Source organism: Mya arenaria, chromosome 8 (assembly GCF_026914265.1).
Source record: "Mya arenaria isolate MELC-2E11 chromosome 8, ASM2691426v1".
Taxonomy (NCBI): domain Eukaryota; kingdom Metazoa; phylum Mollusca; class Bivalvia; order Myida; family Myidae; genus Mya; species Mya arenaria.
Genome location: NC_069129.1, coordinates 43,844,334 through 43,861,912, shown reverse-complemented (window position 1 = coordinate 43,861,912; position 17,579 = coordinate 43,844,334). Strand labels below are relative to the sequence as shown.

Genomic DNA, 17,579 nt, shown 5'->3' with positions numbered 1-17,579 from the left:
TAATTTTGGCCGGTCCAGACCAGGCCAAAAATGTAATATGGACTGCTGACGTCATACAAAGGTAAGTGCGGCTTGCTATTTTCACAACGGCGAAAACTTTTCGCAAGTAAGCATTATTAGATTTGTTCAATAAAACACATTTGAATCGCTTTAAAATATTGAATTGTAATGAAAAGTGTTCGGTATAATATAAGAAATATAACACACGCCTCGGTCCATATACACCTTCGGTGGCTGACTGGCCGGTCCTTATAATGTCCTATGACCCTTAATATAGCGTTATATTTCTTAATTACAAACTCCCTTTTTTGTTTGTTTAAACAATAAATATTTTGCAAATGCATTTGATATAAATAAATGTTACAGGTAACAATGAAAAGATAAATTGCACAATATATTCAAAAATGAATGCACATTTTCTCGATATACGGTTTAACTTAATTTAGCAAAGCAATTTCGTATGGCTATTTAAAATGTCACGGTCATGTTATAAAAAGGTTTTTTGTTACAATACGCAGATATAATCTGTTAGTTTAAACACGGAATAAAAACAATAGATAAACATTCAAGATTCTAAAGTATGAACGTTTTCAATGGGTTTTTGAAATAAATGCATTACTGTCTATATTGACAATGCGCCTTTAGAAATGTGTTATGACGGATACGTTTCGAAAATAAATATATTTCAGGTAAGACACGATGTTTTCTCGTAGTTTGTATACTGATTCTATCTATTTTATCAGCAGGAAAAGCATGTCCTAAATATAATTACATATATAGAATAAGGAAATTGTTATATTAAATTTTATTATCGATATCGATATCACATTTCGTTTTAAAATAAACGATAATTCATCACATGTTAAATCGAAAAAGAAGTAAAACAACTGTGAAAATTAATCTTCAATAATACCTTAAATGTATATTACATGAAAGATGACCTGGACTCACACACGATTTCAAGAAGTATACAAAAAAACTGAGGTTGACTGAAACCAATTTTTAAGACATATTAATAAAAGTAACAATTGCATTAAGTACACTATTTATTTAAGTTTAAACATATATTACTTATCACAATTATATAAATAACATAGAGACTAACAGAAAATCATGTACAATTTACAGAACAGGATAAGAACGAAATATATTTTTTCTCCCACCTATGATAAGTAGATCCAGTAATTTAACCATGCTAGAAATTCTTAACTTGCCCCCGGGCGAAGGTATGGAACTCCTTTTTAATGGTAACCACATTGTAATTACCTCCCTTGTTGAAGACTTTCGTCGGTAGCATCATGCAAACCATATCTTGTGGCAATATTTAGTACGCTTATTTATTATTTGCCGCTTCAAATGTTACCATAAAACAGTTTTCACGCACCTTTCAAGAAATAATGCTTCACTTTCCTTAGAACTATTTAAAGACCGATTTGACTATTAACATAATCTGAATCACTGGGCGCATATCCATGACAACCACGAATTATCACATATCCATACACAATTATTTTCACTAAGAAAAAAAGAGTTCAAGAAAAAAATACACTTTGACTTAATTTTGTTTAAGTGACGTGGGAAAAAAACTTCTACCATAGCCGCTCTTGTTAGATAGGTTCATCCCGACCCTCGCGCAGGGTGTTTTGAGGAAATTCGGTAAACCTCGTTTCCGCATAACACCCAAAGTTCGACCATGGAAGATACTTATGATCTTACAACTGTTGTAATATGATATCGGCTACCTGCGAGTGGCCAGGCTTATCAGCAGTCTGTAGTTAGCTAGCGTCGAATAAACATCGTAAACTACATAGCAGTCTTTATCTATCATCCCTATAGTTAATAAATAATACGACAACGTGGTCCTTCTCCGAAGTACAATATTGGCTGTTTTCTATTTTTAAGAATAAGAAAACATCATGAATGATATGCAATGGTATATATATAGCGTGTCGACTCATCATAGTCACTGTGAATGCTCTCCTAGTAAACTCGGCACAACCATCTACCCAATGGCCCTCATTCTTTATGTTACCATGTATGCCTTTATTGTTCAAGGGTTTGGTCCATATGGCTCACAACAAGGGGACTACAATAACACAACCACTAACAATCGCTACCAACATACACCATTTCCTAAAGGTTAAACTATGATCATTATAATTAATGTTGTTTCATTAACGGGGAAACATTTCTTAATATATGTTTAGAAATATAAGGAGCGAAAGTGACGACAGTGTGTTGAGGTAGACCAGTAACGTTCGTCAGCTTCTGAAGCGAAGAACGAGAATATTTCAACCGATAGGTTATTCTGGATCCATTATGCGACTGTTAATGGTCTGTCTACTATGGTCTGTCTGTCTATAAATATAATTTTCTGATGTCTGTCGATTTCGTTTTCTTTAATAGATTTAAAAACAACACCGGAAGGCTATGCCATGCTATTGTTGTTTTCGTTCACCATATCATAATTGTATCTTTTTTATCATAACTGTTAGAATGTGATAACAACATTAGAATAAAAGTATCATCAAAATATGAAATCAATTATTTAATTTCTTTTAAATAAAAAAGTAAAAAAACGCATGTAAATGTCTGGTTACCAAATATAATAATACTAGGTCAGGAGTTGGACTGTACAAGGAATTGTAGCTGCTGTAATTTAAATGAAGTTTCTGGTTGTGGATATAACCCAGCAATTGGACCAGACTTTTGCTTCGATGGGTGTGTAGATACCATATACGGACATAAATGTAAAAACAAATGCGCTGGAAATTGTCTCAAATGCGAACAGGAACATGGTACCCCATGCTACGCTTGCGAAAACACCTATTTTAATACAAGTACTCATTGTAGTCAGAAGTGTTCAAGCGGATGTTACGACTCACTTTGCGATTATGATGGAATATGTGAAGGATGTAAGAAAGGCTTTATGGGCCACACATGTGAAACACCATGTTATGTGAAATGTACTTCCTGTGAACAAGATACAGGTGTTTGTAAAAAATGTAGCAATAACACGATACATGGGACGTACTGCAATAACACATGCAGCCTAAATTGTATTGATAATGAATGCAATATGGACACTGGTTTTTGTATCCATGGATGCATTGATAATTATTGGGGAGAAACATGTGAATTCGAATGCTCAACAACGTGTAAGACACACCCTTCCCAAAATACATGCGACTACAATGGAAACTGCTTAAACGGTTGTGTTGATGGATATTACAAAGACCTTTGTGATGAACAGTGTATGATCAGGTGTCTTTCTTGCAAACAAAATACTGGATACTGCATGGCATGTAAGAATGTAAATGTTTACGGTCTGTTTTGCAGTATCCCTTGTAGTGCATCATGCATTGACCGGGAATGTTCAGTTTAAAGCGGGAATTGCACAAAGGGTTGCATAACAGACTATTTTGGACCACATTGTGCAAGGGAATGCCCAACAAATTGTGAGGCCAATAACAGCACATCACGCTGTGACACGAAAGGTCAATGCTTGTTTGGAATCATAGATGGATTCGAAGATACTAACTGCACTAGTAAACACTGTTTATTGTAAAAAATAGTTATCAAAAGTATTTACCTTTTGAGAGTTATTTCTAAATATTGAAGACAAAATAAAGTAAAGAAATATTTTAATATGTTTAAGTGCAAACGCATTTGCTGTTTTTATTTTGTTACTACTCACAAATGCAATTATATGGTCGGAACAGACAAACTTACAGATTTCATATATCTTAATTTAGTATGTTTTTATGTGAATGTCATTTATGACGATCACGGTATGTATTGACTGCTGAAAGAATCTCTGACTAAATCATCAGCCAAACGGTATGGATCTTGTGTAACGACAGACCATAAGAGACACTATGAAGTAGAAATATAGAATTCTCTTAAATGCATTACCCCACCCCCATAGGAACATGTTTCCTAAGGTTATTTTGGGTTTCGTGTTATCATTACAGGATCGGGAAATCAACAAACTAAAACAGATGGAGTGAGCGTTGGCCTTACAATTGCTGCGGCATTCATAGGATTTCTAGCTGGAATAATCGTTTGTTTGATTGGCTCGTATATTTGGAAACGGCGGTATGTGTTTCTTAATTAAATTGAATTTAATGCAGTATAGAATTAATTCAATGCTAACAAGGAGCATTATGTAAGAAGGTATAACAAATGAAGAACATAATTGTTCCGTGCAAACAAAACGTGACTGTTATATTTCTTATTGAATTTGTTGTAGTAATCACGACACATATGTTTAATAGTTTGTGAAAGAAAGGGGTTCTGAACAAGTAATAAATATTGCAACATACGAGTAAATCCTTGAAAAGCATGCTGGTTGTGTTTTAAAGTAGCACACACCTTAGACGAATGGTGGTTTTGTATTGTTTGATACAATCAACACATGAAACTCTTATCACACACAATTTCATAAGTGTTACTTTCAGCTGTTACTAATGCAACTTTACAATACAATGAGCAGATGGACAACGAACAAAGACGAGCAAGTCAGGGACAGACAGCGTACGAACTATTGGAAACTTCGACTGCCCAACAAGATCTGAACGCACGCATACACGAGTAATTCCAAAAAGAAACAGCTAAAAGATTGGCGTTAAAAGTAAAAAAAATACACAATAAAGTGCTCACAATTTAAAACAACAAAATGCCATATAAAGTTGGAGTTCACGTTATTTTTGTGAATGTGCACTTTCTGCTTATTGTTCTAAGTTTGGAATACACACTAAGTAAGATCTGAATATGATGCAATCACTATGAATATGTGCCAGCGTCATGTCTTTGAGCCTACTCATCTTCTTCTGGAACTGGAAAGTGTATATTGTCTATGTATTTTCTAACACCACCGCCCAATTGCATGGTTTATAAACCCCTTTAAGGATAAGGTTTTCACAAAGTAATTATTTTATATGATTCAATACTTAACGTATGCTAATATGATATGTTCGTGGCAACCAGAGTTCTTCATGGAACCACATTTTATTGAAACAACCTGGAAGAGGACCATCCAAGACCTATTTCTGGTTGAAATTGTCCCAGTGGTTAAGGAGTAGAAGTTGTTTGCAGAAAAAACGAACGACGGATAATTACCCTATCACATTAGCTCATGCTGAGCACTTTGTGCTCTTGTAGGCTAAACCATAACACTTTGTATCTTTGTTAACAAATTAATTGGTAAAAATGATTGCTTAATTCTCAATGTTGTGTCGTGAGATACAAAAACAGTTGTCTGCTACTTTCCGTGCATGCGGGACGTTTTACGGCAAGACGAGGACGGCCATCTTGGAAGAAAGTTCGGGACTGACAGATTAAAACTGTTGAGAGATATTTGCTATTCTGATAGAAGTGCTTGAGTAATATGAGTGTGCTATCAATTGAGTAACATTCATTGTTAATATTGAAACACATTATCAATATACTAACAAGTAATCCGTTTATTTCTCATTTTGTATATAATAGATGATAAAGCTTTATTTGATACTGTAGTACATTTTTTTATTATATTATTAAGAGGAAAACGTGATATTTTGTCTAAATTTCGTGAATTTTGTCTTGATTTATTTAGAGACTTTCACTTAGGGAATTAATTGCGGGGCTGCTGTCGTTACCGGGGTATGAACGCAATTTTGCTGGTCAAAGTGTGTTGAGTCTGAAGGACTCCACGCGTACTTTGACTAGCCCAATTGCGTTCATATCGCCGATACTGACATCAAAACCTGCAATACATTCCTTTTCTTTCATGCTTTATGATGAAATATGGGGTTTTAACAGTGAAATAACAACAGTGAAAATATCAATTTGATATTTTCACTGCAAAATAAGGAGTGAAAATATCAATTTTAAGAACTACTTTTAAAATCCTTTGTTGTTACATGTACAGTACTTGCCTTGGTCAAAACAGAACACTGGACTTCAGTAAATTATGTCAAAAAATGTTAAAAAAAAAATAAAGAAATATTTTATTTTAAATAAATATATAATTGGAAATTAACAACTTACCGTTTATTACCGGTTATCCCGTTTATCAAACATTTTACTGATCTTTGAAGCTGAATGTTCGAACATTTGCTTTCATTCCAAACAAATTACAGACAAAAACAACTGTTCGAACATAAATAAAATTTTATAGCATCGTTCAAATGTATTTTGAACTGTTAACCGTTGTAGTACGTAAAATGAGCTTCCTGGAGAATTCACACAACAATTTACAGATAGATCCGATTTTTTTTTACCCCACCCACATCTCAAAATGTGTCAACAAACTAGCGTGGCATTTACTCTTCTGGAAAACAAACATTTTAAAGCGAAACAGACTGGTCTCTGACAGTAATATGACTGAATATTAACTTACTATAAAAACACGCGTATATGCAGTCTTAAACTAAGAAGAATGGTTAAAATCCAATGAGTATCCACATTTGTTTTGCTGTACATTTGACCTTCCAAATTTTCATTCTATAAATAGCGGCGTAGTAATTTGGTTAAAATAAAGTGTTTTCATTATTTTTTGGAACATTTGTGCACTAATAATACTTCATTTTCTACTGTTCATAAAGCTTTGCAAGAAAAAACGAGCGAATATTAAGCTATAAGAATGAATAGCAGAGAACTATTTCTCAGCAAACCGAAAGTAGAAAAGTTGACAGCTATAATTATGCATGAGGGGCGCTCCACGGGTAGCGGCGTAAAGCCCACCCTTTTCAAAAAGGGGGTAATTCAGAAATAAATAAAAAACAAATAAAACTCCGAAAATAAGCATAAAAGAAACAGAAAATTTGTTTATTTCAGTGTAAGATCGTATTTAATTTCACTCGTGATCATAAAAAAACTACATTTTCACTCGTGGCTTCGCCACTCGTGAAAATATGTTTTTCTATGACACTCGTGAAATAAAATACGATCTTACACTGAAATAAACAAATATCCTCTATATATTTACACCAATAGTTCATTTTTTCATTCAAGAATTGTTATAAAAAAAACTTACATTTCATTTCAGAATACCTCTAACTAATCCTTTCTTGCCCATTCTGTAAATAGAACGACCCGACTGTAACGGGAAACATTTTTTCAAATGACGTCACAATAACGCGGGAAAAGATCAACCACTTGAAATCACTTTTAAATGTAAAAATGAAACACTTATGGCAACAATACATTTAAAATATAATAAATTTACACTTTCGAAAATGTTGATTTATATTTTACGGGACTTGTTGACACAATACAAACAATAACAAGATCAATAGTTTTCATGTATATTGTTATGCGATGAATTGCGATCCGAACATATCCGAAGATATTGCGTTCATCAATTGATAAACGTAATTGCCGAAAGGCAGTTCATTTAAGAAATGGAAACTGAGGTGTAAAATTTTATTTATTTGTTGCAATTGAAATGACGTTATGAGAACATAGCAAATTATGACGGCATTTAACGCATATGACATCAAATTTTCAAAACAAATCTTACATAAAGTGTTGTGATGTAATTCTTACTGGATATTGTCTTAGTATGCATTCTATTTATAATCAGAAGAATCAGAATAAAAACGATTGGATGTTTATGTGATTTAAAATTATTCAAGATATTATTCTGTTTTAAGGGCGGATTACTGGGATCATCACTGCAGCTGAAACAGGTAGGTCATTTTTGATACTATGCAGTCGTACTTTAAACTAATTGTCGTGCATAGAAAACTTTTTCACTTTTTTTATTTTATTTGGTGCAGATGCAATTGCTGTATTGCTATGCTAACACAGCGAGCATCTGTTTGCTGCTATGACAAACTTTCTTACTCGACTGCTATGCTAGATATCACTGCAGCATCAACAATATAGTCCTTAAGTTTTTAAAAGTAAAAAATATTTTTACGTGTTGGTTATTCGACCGCAAAAATGTTCTCTGTATTTTTAATCCTTTCACATATATTCTTAGTAAATTAAAATGACGCCACCTGCCAGTCAAACTAGCTGGTCGATACCCGACTGACTAATTAAATTAACGTCATTCGGTTGGGGCTTATGAGTTGCCGTTGCTATCCACTATGACCTCCGGCAATCTTCAAATATTAACTATTACTGTAGGGTAATTACACTGTTTTCTATATATTTCACTCAAATTATGTTTCTGATAACTGAGAGATAGTAAAGACAGTTCAGGAAACACGAAATACTGACATTTTCCCTTGTTATTATGCATTTTTGCATTTATTTGATAACAAGAAACTTTTTAGTAGAGACTTTTTCAACCATAAAAATGTCTTTATGTAACCGTATTATATACGTATTTGCTCCGTTAGTCTTACAACAAGGAAATCATTATGAGTATTAGTGTATAATATTGATATCTTGCAATTTATTTTTATTTTGAATTTTGTCTCCTTCTTGTACGTACAGTTTTAAATCCAAACCATCGATACAGTTGCTTTTAAGGTTTTTTCGACATATAAGTGAATCAGACAACTCAATTGAATTGAGTTACACATTTAATTAAATTTGATAAAATATCTGATATGTAACTAAAGGTCACTAAAAGTATATAGATAAACCAAAAACATCTTTGCAAATGACGCAAATCAAAGTAAAAACCTATGCATTTATAATGTATCCGAATTCATTAAGAGAAACATTAAGGTAGTTATATCAACAATAGTAATTTGTTACACTTAAAATAGGTGACTCTTAATGTACAAAGGAAGGAAAACAGCGAAATACATTGAGTTTTGACAATGGATCTTAACAAGCGTTGTTCTCTGTTGACTTTTATAAGGAAATTAACATATGTTTTGTTTCTCTAAATTTGAGTTTTATAATAGAAACTGTTATTCTACTATAACGAAATTCCGATGTTATTTAGAAATAAATGGTTTTAAAGTTTAGACGTTATTTCTGACTGAGTAATACATTGAATACAATTAATAATAATGAAGCAATTTAATGCTGTACTTGTTTTGTTGCTATGTTTTACCATGCTCAATGCATTCATTGTCAGAGTGTCAAGTATAACTTTTGTATTATTATCGTCTGCTTCTGTGTATTTGTTGGAGGGCTTTTGCTAAGGGGTCACCTTTTCGCTATCGGCATAGTGTCAATTGGTCAGTGGCACCACCCATCAAATGTTATTTACAGCGAAGTTACCAACTACAATAGACAAAATATAACCATGATAGTAACATATTGACATGTTAGTATGCTGGCACAGAGATATGTGACATACCATCAGCTAGTCAGATGGTGTTGCGGATACTTGGGGTTTGAACGATAAGAAATTTCCATCATTGCATGACCAAGCTAATATCAATTATCCATCATATTTTAATTTGCATATCACACTTTCTCTGTTGATAGTTTATGTCTGTAATGGTGTAATGATTGTGCATTTTGCTAGTCGGACACAACTACAATCTCGGTTGCATTACCTGGATAAGAACATTCATGAAATGAATCAAAATTCCCCTACACTTACTTAACCTGTAATTTACAACGTCTGAGACGATCACGAGGGATCAGTGGTGTTGATCTCGCTATTAGCCATAATTGTAAGAAAATCACAATTCAGCTAATAGTTTAAAAGATCATTTAATTATTTTTTTCCTCCAATAAGGCACTACAATTGCCAATATAATGGCCTAACCAGTGACAACAGGCACTGAAATTCGCATTACAGATGGTCATTCAATTTACTATTACGCCACTCACGTCATTCAGAAGTCATGCAAGGTTAAAGCATAAAGTTAAAGTGTTTGAATGACATTAACTAAATGGGCTGTATCATATGTCATTTAATAATATGTATAGTTGTATCATTGTAAACAGTTTATCTTACGAGTTCTTTACCGTTCTGCAAGGTATACGCCAAGAGGGAATAATTGCAACTTGGATATTTTTATAAACTGTTTATAAATGAACTCCTAGATTTACCAGAGCGAAGTGGACAAGGTACAAATGGTATAAACGTCTTAACAAGAAACACTTCATTGGCAGCTGACATCGCCTTAGCTGCAATTTCACCAAATGACCTTCAAAATCTACTTGACATTATATACGATTTTATACGTAATTATAGAAACATAATAAACTCGACAAAAAGTAGTAGACTTGTAGGTATACAACTCAACGACGAGATGGCAGACAATGATAAAATATCAGTAGCGTGCAAGAACACAGAATCATTGTCCTACTCCCTTCTATCAATCAACATCGAAACGTTTCACATAATTCCTCTCACATCAGCATCGTTATTGTCAAAACAATATATACCAAAACTTTTTGGAGCAGAACAATCTTACAAAATCAAGTTGACATGTTATTATGGTGGCACAGAGCTATGTGACATACCAGCAGCTAGTCAGATGGTGTTGTGGATACTTGGGAAAAGATGGCGTGTTTTACATTTTGCGCAGTCACAGCAGTACCAGGGATTTCAGGATGACAGTTACTAATGACATATTGATGTAACGCGTGTTTCAGATCTCAATTGTAATACATGTATTCTATATTTTTTCAAATTGTGTTGTTGTTTTATTGTTTTATTTACTTGATTGGGTTTCTTGTACTGTATTAAATGAATCAATGAATGCACTTAAATACAGTTTTGAAAGTTAGGATTCACTTTGTATTGGTTTGAACAATATGAAATTTCCATAAGGGCAAGACCAAGCGAATATCAAATATCCATAATATTGCACATTGCACTTTGTCGGGTGAAACTTTATGTCTGTGATGGTGTAATGAGTGGATTTTACTCGTCAGACACAACTACAATCTCGGTTGCATTACCTGCATAAAGTGCATTCCTGAATTGAATCACTTTTCACCTACAATTACATACCCTGCAATGTAGATCGTCCGAGATGATCTCTAAGGATCAGTGATGTTAATCTCGCTATTTGCCATTGTAAGAAAATCACAATTCATCTAAAAGCTTGTAAGATCATTAAATATTGTTGTTCCTGCCCAATACAAATGCCAAACTAATTGCCTAATAAGTGACAACAGGCACTAATTATCGCAATGCAGAAGGTCATTCAATTTTTTATTGAGCCACTTACGTCATTGAGAAGCAATGCATGGTTTTTGGGTTAAAGTTTGACATTTATAACAAGAATGATGGTATTTTAAAACAATATATGCTCCAAATGCAATGTATACAAATAAAATACAATCTCTGACATTGAATCAGCGAACCGATTGTCACAGGCGGAAACATTCGAACGAGAAACCGGACTTTTTCGATGAGAGCGGATATGTACAATATGCCAACATTATTAGTTGCTTTAATTTAGGCAATTACAATAGTTCTGAGTACGAAATGTTGTGTGATTTGTTTTGTTTTTCAAATAACAAGGAAACAAAACATGTATTTAGATATATATCATTCAAAGTGATGTAGACTCTTAGTATGTCGCCAAGAATTATATGACAAAAGTAAATATAATTTACCAACATAAATGAAAACACTTAATTCCTATATTTTGCTTAGATATTTGTTACAAGAAGTATTTAACAATAATAACACTTTCTTGCTCATGTCGATATAAATGAAGTGACTTTAATTTTCACATTAGTGCAACCCCACGAATCAATGGCGCAGTAATTTCGGCGATTAATTTTTTGCACTTGAATGCAAATGTTATTTTTACGCGCATGCGCATAACACTTCCAATCAATTCAATTTCAAACGATACGATAAAAAAATGTGTACAAAGACAAATTTTAAATGTGTTCAATTAGTTTTACAACAAGAAACATATAAATATCGAGAATAGGCGGAAAAATATTGTATATTTTGACTTTTTTTACCCCGAAATTAATTCCAATCCTTAAGTAACAAACTATGACAATGTTAAACAATAAAACAGTTAATATACACCTAAAGGAATCGCCATAAGGTCAAAGCCATAACATATAAAAACTGTGTTTGTCATGCTGAAATAAATTATTATTAAACCCATAATCATGGACAAAAATAGTGATATATTCAAATTTAAAAATCAAAGGTGCAGTTTCCTCCAGTAATATTAATCTGAATCGTAAAACAGGTCTGGTGTGTAACACCTTGTAATAAAAATCATAGAAAAATAGCTGGGATATAGTTTTCAATTATAATTATAAGACACACTTCTAACTGTTCAGTTATAAACTATTAACAGAACTGTTTTATCATATTCAGCATGACGGTCTCATGAAATATATCCAAAACAGTTTGCTTCAACTTCAATGCAGTTGATGAACAATTGCATTTATTATATTGCAACCACTCCCCCGTCATTTTTAATACGAAATACTGTGAACATGTTCCTCATTTGGACTCCATTGAGATAATCATCCAATTATTCTTCCACTTATGGTTTTGCCATACTCACTAGTTTAAGCCCCACTTGGACTCGTTTTCTACTGAACGTGTGTTTCACTGACGTTCCAAACCGATAGTCCCATCCTTTATCGGTTAAGCTATTTCAGTGCGTGTATACCACGTGATAAACTACGTCATATTTGCTACATCGGAAGGCAACGTTTAGCTTTAAATAAAGACTTAAAACAAATATCTTTTTTTTTCTTTTACTTCACCATTTTAATTGAAACAAAGGGCAGTCTATGCCGCATAAAGAGGCCCGCCTTCGTTTTATTACCGTTTGATAAGATGATTGCATTAAACACTTCGACAAATCTGTTTCCAAAATAATGTTTTAAAATTGACATTGCTCCATTAGACGGCCGTATAGTGAAAAGCTTTCTCGAAGTGTTTCAAAAATCTAAACTCAATCAAACTCTGGTACAAGACCAAAGCCGGGGATCCGTAAGCGGCGTAGACTGCGCTATGTTTCATTTAAGATGGTGGAGAAATAGAAGTCTTCTTTCAAAGCGAAATGTTGCCAACCGATGTAGCATTTATGACGCAATTTATCACGTGGTATACACACACTGTATTTTAATTCTTTGTTTTATGTGTGGTGCTGAATGATGGCATGGTCAGTGTCTATATATGGTGTAAGCTTTGATTTGTATATGGTTTTAGCGTTCATGACACGCTTCATGTTTCAGTAACGAGTGCTACCGGGAACCATTTATCGGAAGTTTACGCCCGGTGTAGGCCAGGATATGTTTTGTTGAAAAGTCTTGTTTTACATATTCTGCTTAGAAATGTTAATTGTTCCAGCGAATGGCTAGGGTTATTCAAGCACAGACTCTTATGAAACTGTTCCAAAGCTTGATCGATCCCAGTTGCACTCAAATATTGAAATGAGCGTCAAAAGCAGCAAATGCCGGCAGATTAGGTGAGAAGAGAGAGTGCGAATTGCTAGCCAAACAACCTCCATAGATATTTGGCCATATATGTTAAAGCTGCTGAGATTCACAAGATAATTCAAGTTTGAATGAACAGCCTGCCCTGGCTCTTAACTGTACTGGTATGATACAACCCGGCGGTAAACCGGTTGTTAAAGCTCCACTCTCACGGATTTAACGTTTTGAAAACTTTTTATTTATTTTCTGTCTTGGAACGAGCCAATTTTTTAGAAAATCCATGGAAACCAGTTATTTAAGAATGCTGACAAAAATGGTATCGCAGATTTTTATATGTAAGTTCAAAAATTGATGTTTTATACATTTTCTTAAACCGTTAGTAACGGTTTAAGCCATAAAACATTAATTTTCGAACGGAAATATAAAAATCTACGATCTTATTTTTGTCAGCAAAAAGTTGTAAAAGTGGTGTATCTGTGCGAGTGCAGCTTTAAATTCACAGACGTAGTGAACACAGGCTGTTTGTCATTAGAGGAGGTATCCAGCAGTTTCAATGACTCGTAGGTAGGCGATGGATTAATTTAATTCATTTGAAATTGGGTTAAACTAAGTCCGTCACACTACACTTTAAAAATATTTTGTTTTAAAAATTATAAAACTTAAAATTATAAATTTTATTTTATCTTCGTACTTTGAAAGAATGCAATCACCAACACAATAGATAAAGTATTTCATGACTTAATCGCACTGTTACGAATTAAAGCTATTTAAGTATTGATTAAACTTTCCATGTTTAAATATTCACATTCTGATCTATTTTTATTACGAAATACTTAAATAAAACTGTTTATAAACAGAATATTCGTCCTTGACATTTAACATGTTGATCAATAGTGTACGCACACGATTGTCTGAACCCTATCCTAAAACGAGCCTATGACGTAGGCTGGGTATTCACCTGAACGATAAAATTTCCCTTTCTTATACTTCGAAAGCCTGGTTATTAAGTAATATTTACAAGTACTGAATTTATTTCAACCTTGTAATTTTAAACGCTTAACGATTTAAGTTATTCGTCTATACAGTATATGTATAGTATTACGAGTTAAACGTTTAAGATCTTTGGTTAAATCGCAGCCTTTAACTAGTTTTAAAGGTGCACTCAAAAGGATGATGCGAAAATATTATTTTTTAAGGTTTGATGTATTATCATGTTTAACTCATTTGCATTTAATGATCAAAACAAACAAAAGACTTAGGATTGAGGTATAAGTAAAAATATATTAGCAATATTTCAGCGCTTTTTTTAAATATGAAATCCGTGGCTACGTAGCTATTAATCATAAATGGTAATAATTGTTTTCATTTGTACCTAAATCATTTGCTTTTTATCATTAGCGTAAAATGAGTTAAACATTCTTATGCATTAAAATTAAAAAAGGCATCAAAATGTTGTACTTATGTGCAGTCAAAACTCGATATGTCGAAGTCGTTTTGACCAAGGGAAACACTTCGAGATAACATGTTTAATGGTGCAGTGAAGGTTTACTCTTGAAAGATGCAAAGGAACTGCATTATTATGATTAATTCATTTGGCTTTAATGAGTAAAATGATTTAAACATTAAGGCATTAAAATTACAACAAAAATATTTTTGCGTCAACCTATAATGTGCCCCTTTAAGACAACTGCTGACAAAAAAGAGACTTGTTTATTGGACCTTTTATGATTTGCAACCTGTTTATTGGTCATCTTTAAAGATCACTGTATCTTTGATTTTGAGAGGTTTTGAACTTAAGTTGAGGAAATGTTGGAAATTAAACACATAGAAAGTAACTCAAAACAAACATCTATAATTTTATCAGTTTTCCTTTCATAAAGTAACATATTCAAATATATCAATTTCATTATAGATAAGATGAAGCATGGTATGAAAAAGTAACATTGTAAATTATTCCTGAGAAATTACAATATATGAGTATTTTATCCAAGCAAATGAACGGTTTACCTCACCATCAAACACATGACGTGAAGTCTACTGTACTACAAGGATATTGCAAATTGCTGTTTAGTGTCTTTAGATTTCTTAGTCCTATCTTTCTTTGGCTTAGCATTAGCAACAGTTTTCTGATCATGTGGATTAAGTCTACCTAGGTTCCCACTGTAATTCCAATTTGGGGGATAGTTTCTTTCCTGGTTTAAAACTGTACTTGTATGATACACATCCGGCTGTAAACCGGTTGTATAATTCACAGAAGCGGTGAACATAGGTTGTTTGGCATTTGATGTGGTATCTATCGGACTCAATGACTCGTAGGGGGGTGGTTGATTGTTCACACATTCAGTTCTTACTGACTGTAGTGGCGCAGCTTGAATGACTCTTCCTTCTTTAGCTTTTCTAGTTCGCGAATTGTAGCAGCAAATTAGTATTGCCAGAAATGCCACTCCGACTCCTCCCAAAATAAACCAAAACACTATATTAGTGTTGGACTTTGTCCCACCGGAACTCGACCTGGGTAAAAAAGCAAAATTGAGTTACGATACGAATATGTAAAAAGAGTATTATTTTATAATTGTCATTAAATACTTGTGATTCGAAATGAAATCAAGGAGTTTTCAACTGTTGTGGTTATCAGTAAAAAGGAATGATTTAGGATAGACGAAATGACATTCAAATTAAGCGACTTGCATATCACAGCTTACTGTGAGGAAACACTAAGTACATCGTGATTGTCAGACATTCGAACGATTGAAAAAGTATGAGTTATTCAATAAATTTAATGCCTACCCATTTCCCCCTATTCCCCCTCTGCCATAGCCACCTGACCTGCCACCACTCCGTCCTCCGGAGGATCTACCGCCACCGCCACCGCCACGACCGCCCCCACCGCCCTTACACTCTACTTCTACGCCTGGGAAGACAAATGCAATACTTGAGATGATTGAAACATCAAGGTGAGTAACCATTGGAACTGTTCGGGAGTATTAATATTTGGCATCATGAGAACTCTGGCACAGTGGTCAATAAGCCTTACAAGTAAAATCTGATCGTATGACCTCGCATGACCTCAGTTAGATCATATATGTTTAAAGATGCACTCTTAATCCCAAATAAGATTAACCACCGATAATACAATTGTTTTAATATACCAAAAAGGATAAATAAATGTCAAAACGATGTTGCTTATGAAGGATACTGAGTTTAATTTGAAAGGAATGTGCATAAAACACGGTATTTCTACCTTATGAGACAATAGTAGATCACAGTAAATATTTTAGCACTCACCAATTATTTAAGTTTTTTACATTTTCAGCTATTAAATACACGATTACAATCATTGTTAACGAAAATAAAAAATCACTCAACATACTGCAGTACACACTCAAAATGTTTAAGTGATATTCTACATGTATCATCAAAATTAAACATCATTTAAGACATTAGATGTATAATAACCATACCCTTACCGTCTAAAAGCGCAATTGCCAAAAACAGTACAATAATAAAGTATTTCATGAGTTATTTTCAAATTAAGGTAATGTTAAATATGAAATGAATATTCAACTTACCTCTCAATATATATGTAAACACTGGTCTAAATTTATCACGTCATACGTGACTTATACTGTTTATAAACACAGAAAATCCCCGATATATTACAAAGGTGTACTTTAAACTTCGGTTACGCAAAATGGTTGTTAAACCATCCTTAAACGGAACATATCTTTTGAGGGAAGTCACCCAAAACTTATTGTTTACATTGAATACATGACTCGAGAGGTTAGTTTCTGGTATTTACGTTTCATCCAGTTAAACCGTTTTATTGCCTTAACATCCTGCTTTTTTGTGCGAGTGTTAAGCATTTTGTTAATTCCTTTTCTATTCCATCGCAACTTAAGTCAGCAAATATTTTGTTTTAAAGGGACACTATGTAGGTTTTGAATTTTAATGCATTAGTATGACTTACGCATTTGACGAGAAGATAAAATAAAATCATATGATTATAGTACAGATTTAAAAAATCAAAAAATATATGCGTTAGTTTGGCGTTTCTTTAACTTTGGATGTTGATGCCACGTAGCAATATATAAAAGTATATAGAATGGGTAATATCTTTTAACCATTGGCAATGAGAACGCATTTTTTCTCAAGTTTTCCAATAAATTTATTCAGTTAATCTGCAGTCAGCCGTTTTTTATTTTAATCAGGAGACGCGGTAGATATCAAAGTGGCTGACGCAGTAAATGAGTAGTTTACATAATAAAATGTAGACCACTCAAACACTTATAAAGAGTGTAAGT

General features: G+C 33.3%; 1 protein-coding gene and 1 long non-coding RNA gene across 5 annotated transcripts; one reads left to right on the top strand and one right to left on the bottom strand.

Annotated features, from left to right (window-relative positions):
- Window positions 1–566: 566 nt before the first annotated feature.
- On the top strand, window positions 567–5,539 carry LOC128242327 (uncharacterized). Its single transcript, XR_008262580.1, has 3 exons — window positions 567–689; window positions 3,975–4,098; window positions 4,496–5,539. It is a non-coding gene; the product is annotated as an uncharacterized LOC128242327 (long non-coding RNA).
- Window positions 5,540–15,121: 9,582 nt separating this feature from the next.
- On the bottom strand, window positions 15,122–16,867 carry LOC128243588 (uncharacterized). 4 transcript variants are annotated; one of them, XM_052961446.1, is made up of 3 exons: window positions 16,746–16,867; window positions 16,066–16,189; window positions 15,122–15,789 (listed from the first exon to the last, which is right to left on the bottom strand). In XM_052961446.1, the coding sequence occupies exons 1-3, from the start codon at window positions 16,792–16,794 to the stop codon at window positions 15,321–15,323; spliced, it is 642 nt and encodes a 213-aa protein (XP_052817406.1). In that variant the 5' UTR covers window positions 16,795–16,867; the 3' UTR covers window positions 15,122–15,320. The 4 variants fall into 4 exon arrangements, with proteins under 4 accessions (XP_052817406.1, XP_052817408.1, XP_052817405.1 ...); XM_052961448.1 differs by having other exon boundaries at window positions 16,105–16,189; XM_052961445.1 differs by having other exon boundaries at window positions 16,066–16,796.
- Window positions 16,868–17,579: the final 712 nt, after the last annotated feature.

Excerpts from the sequence above, each read along its gene's own strand:
- LOC128243588 (XM_052961445.1), bottom strand. The coding sequence starts at position 16,244 with ATGGTTACTCACCTTGATGTTTCAATCATCTCAAGTATTGCATTTGTC. Across the intron at positions 15,790-16,065 it reads GGGGGAATAGGGGGAAATGG|GTCGAGTTCCGGTGGGACAA; the intron begins GTAGGCATTAAA and ends TTTTTTACCCAG.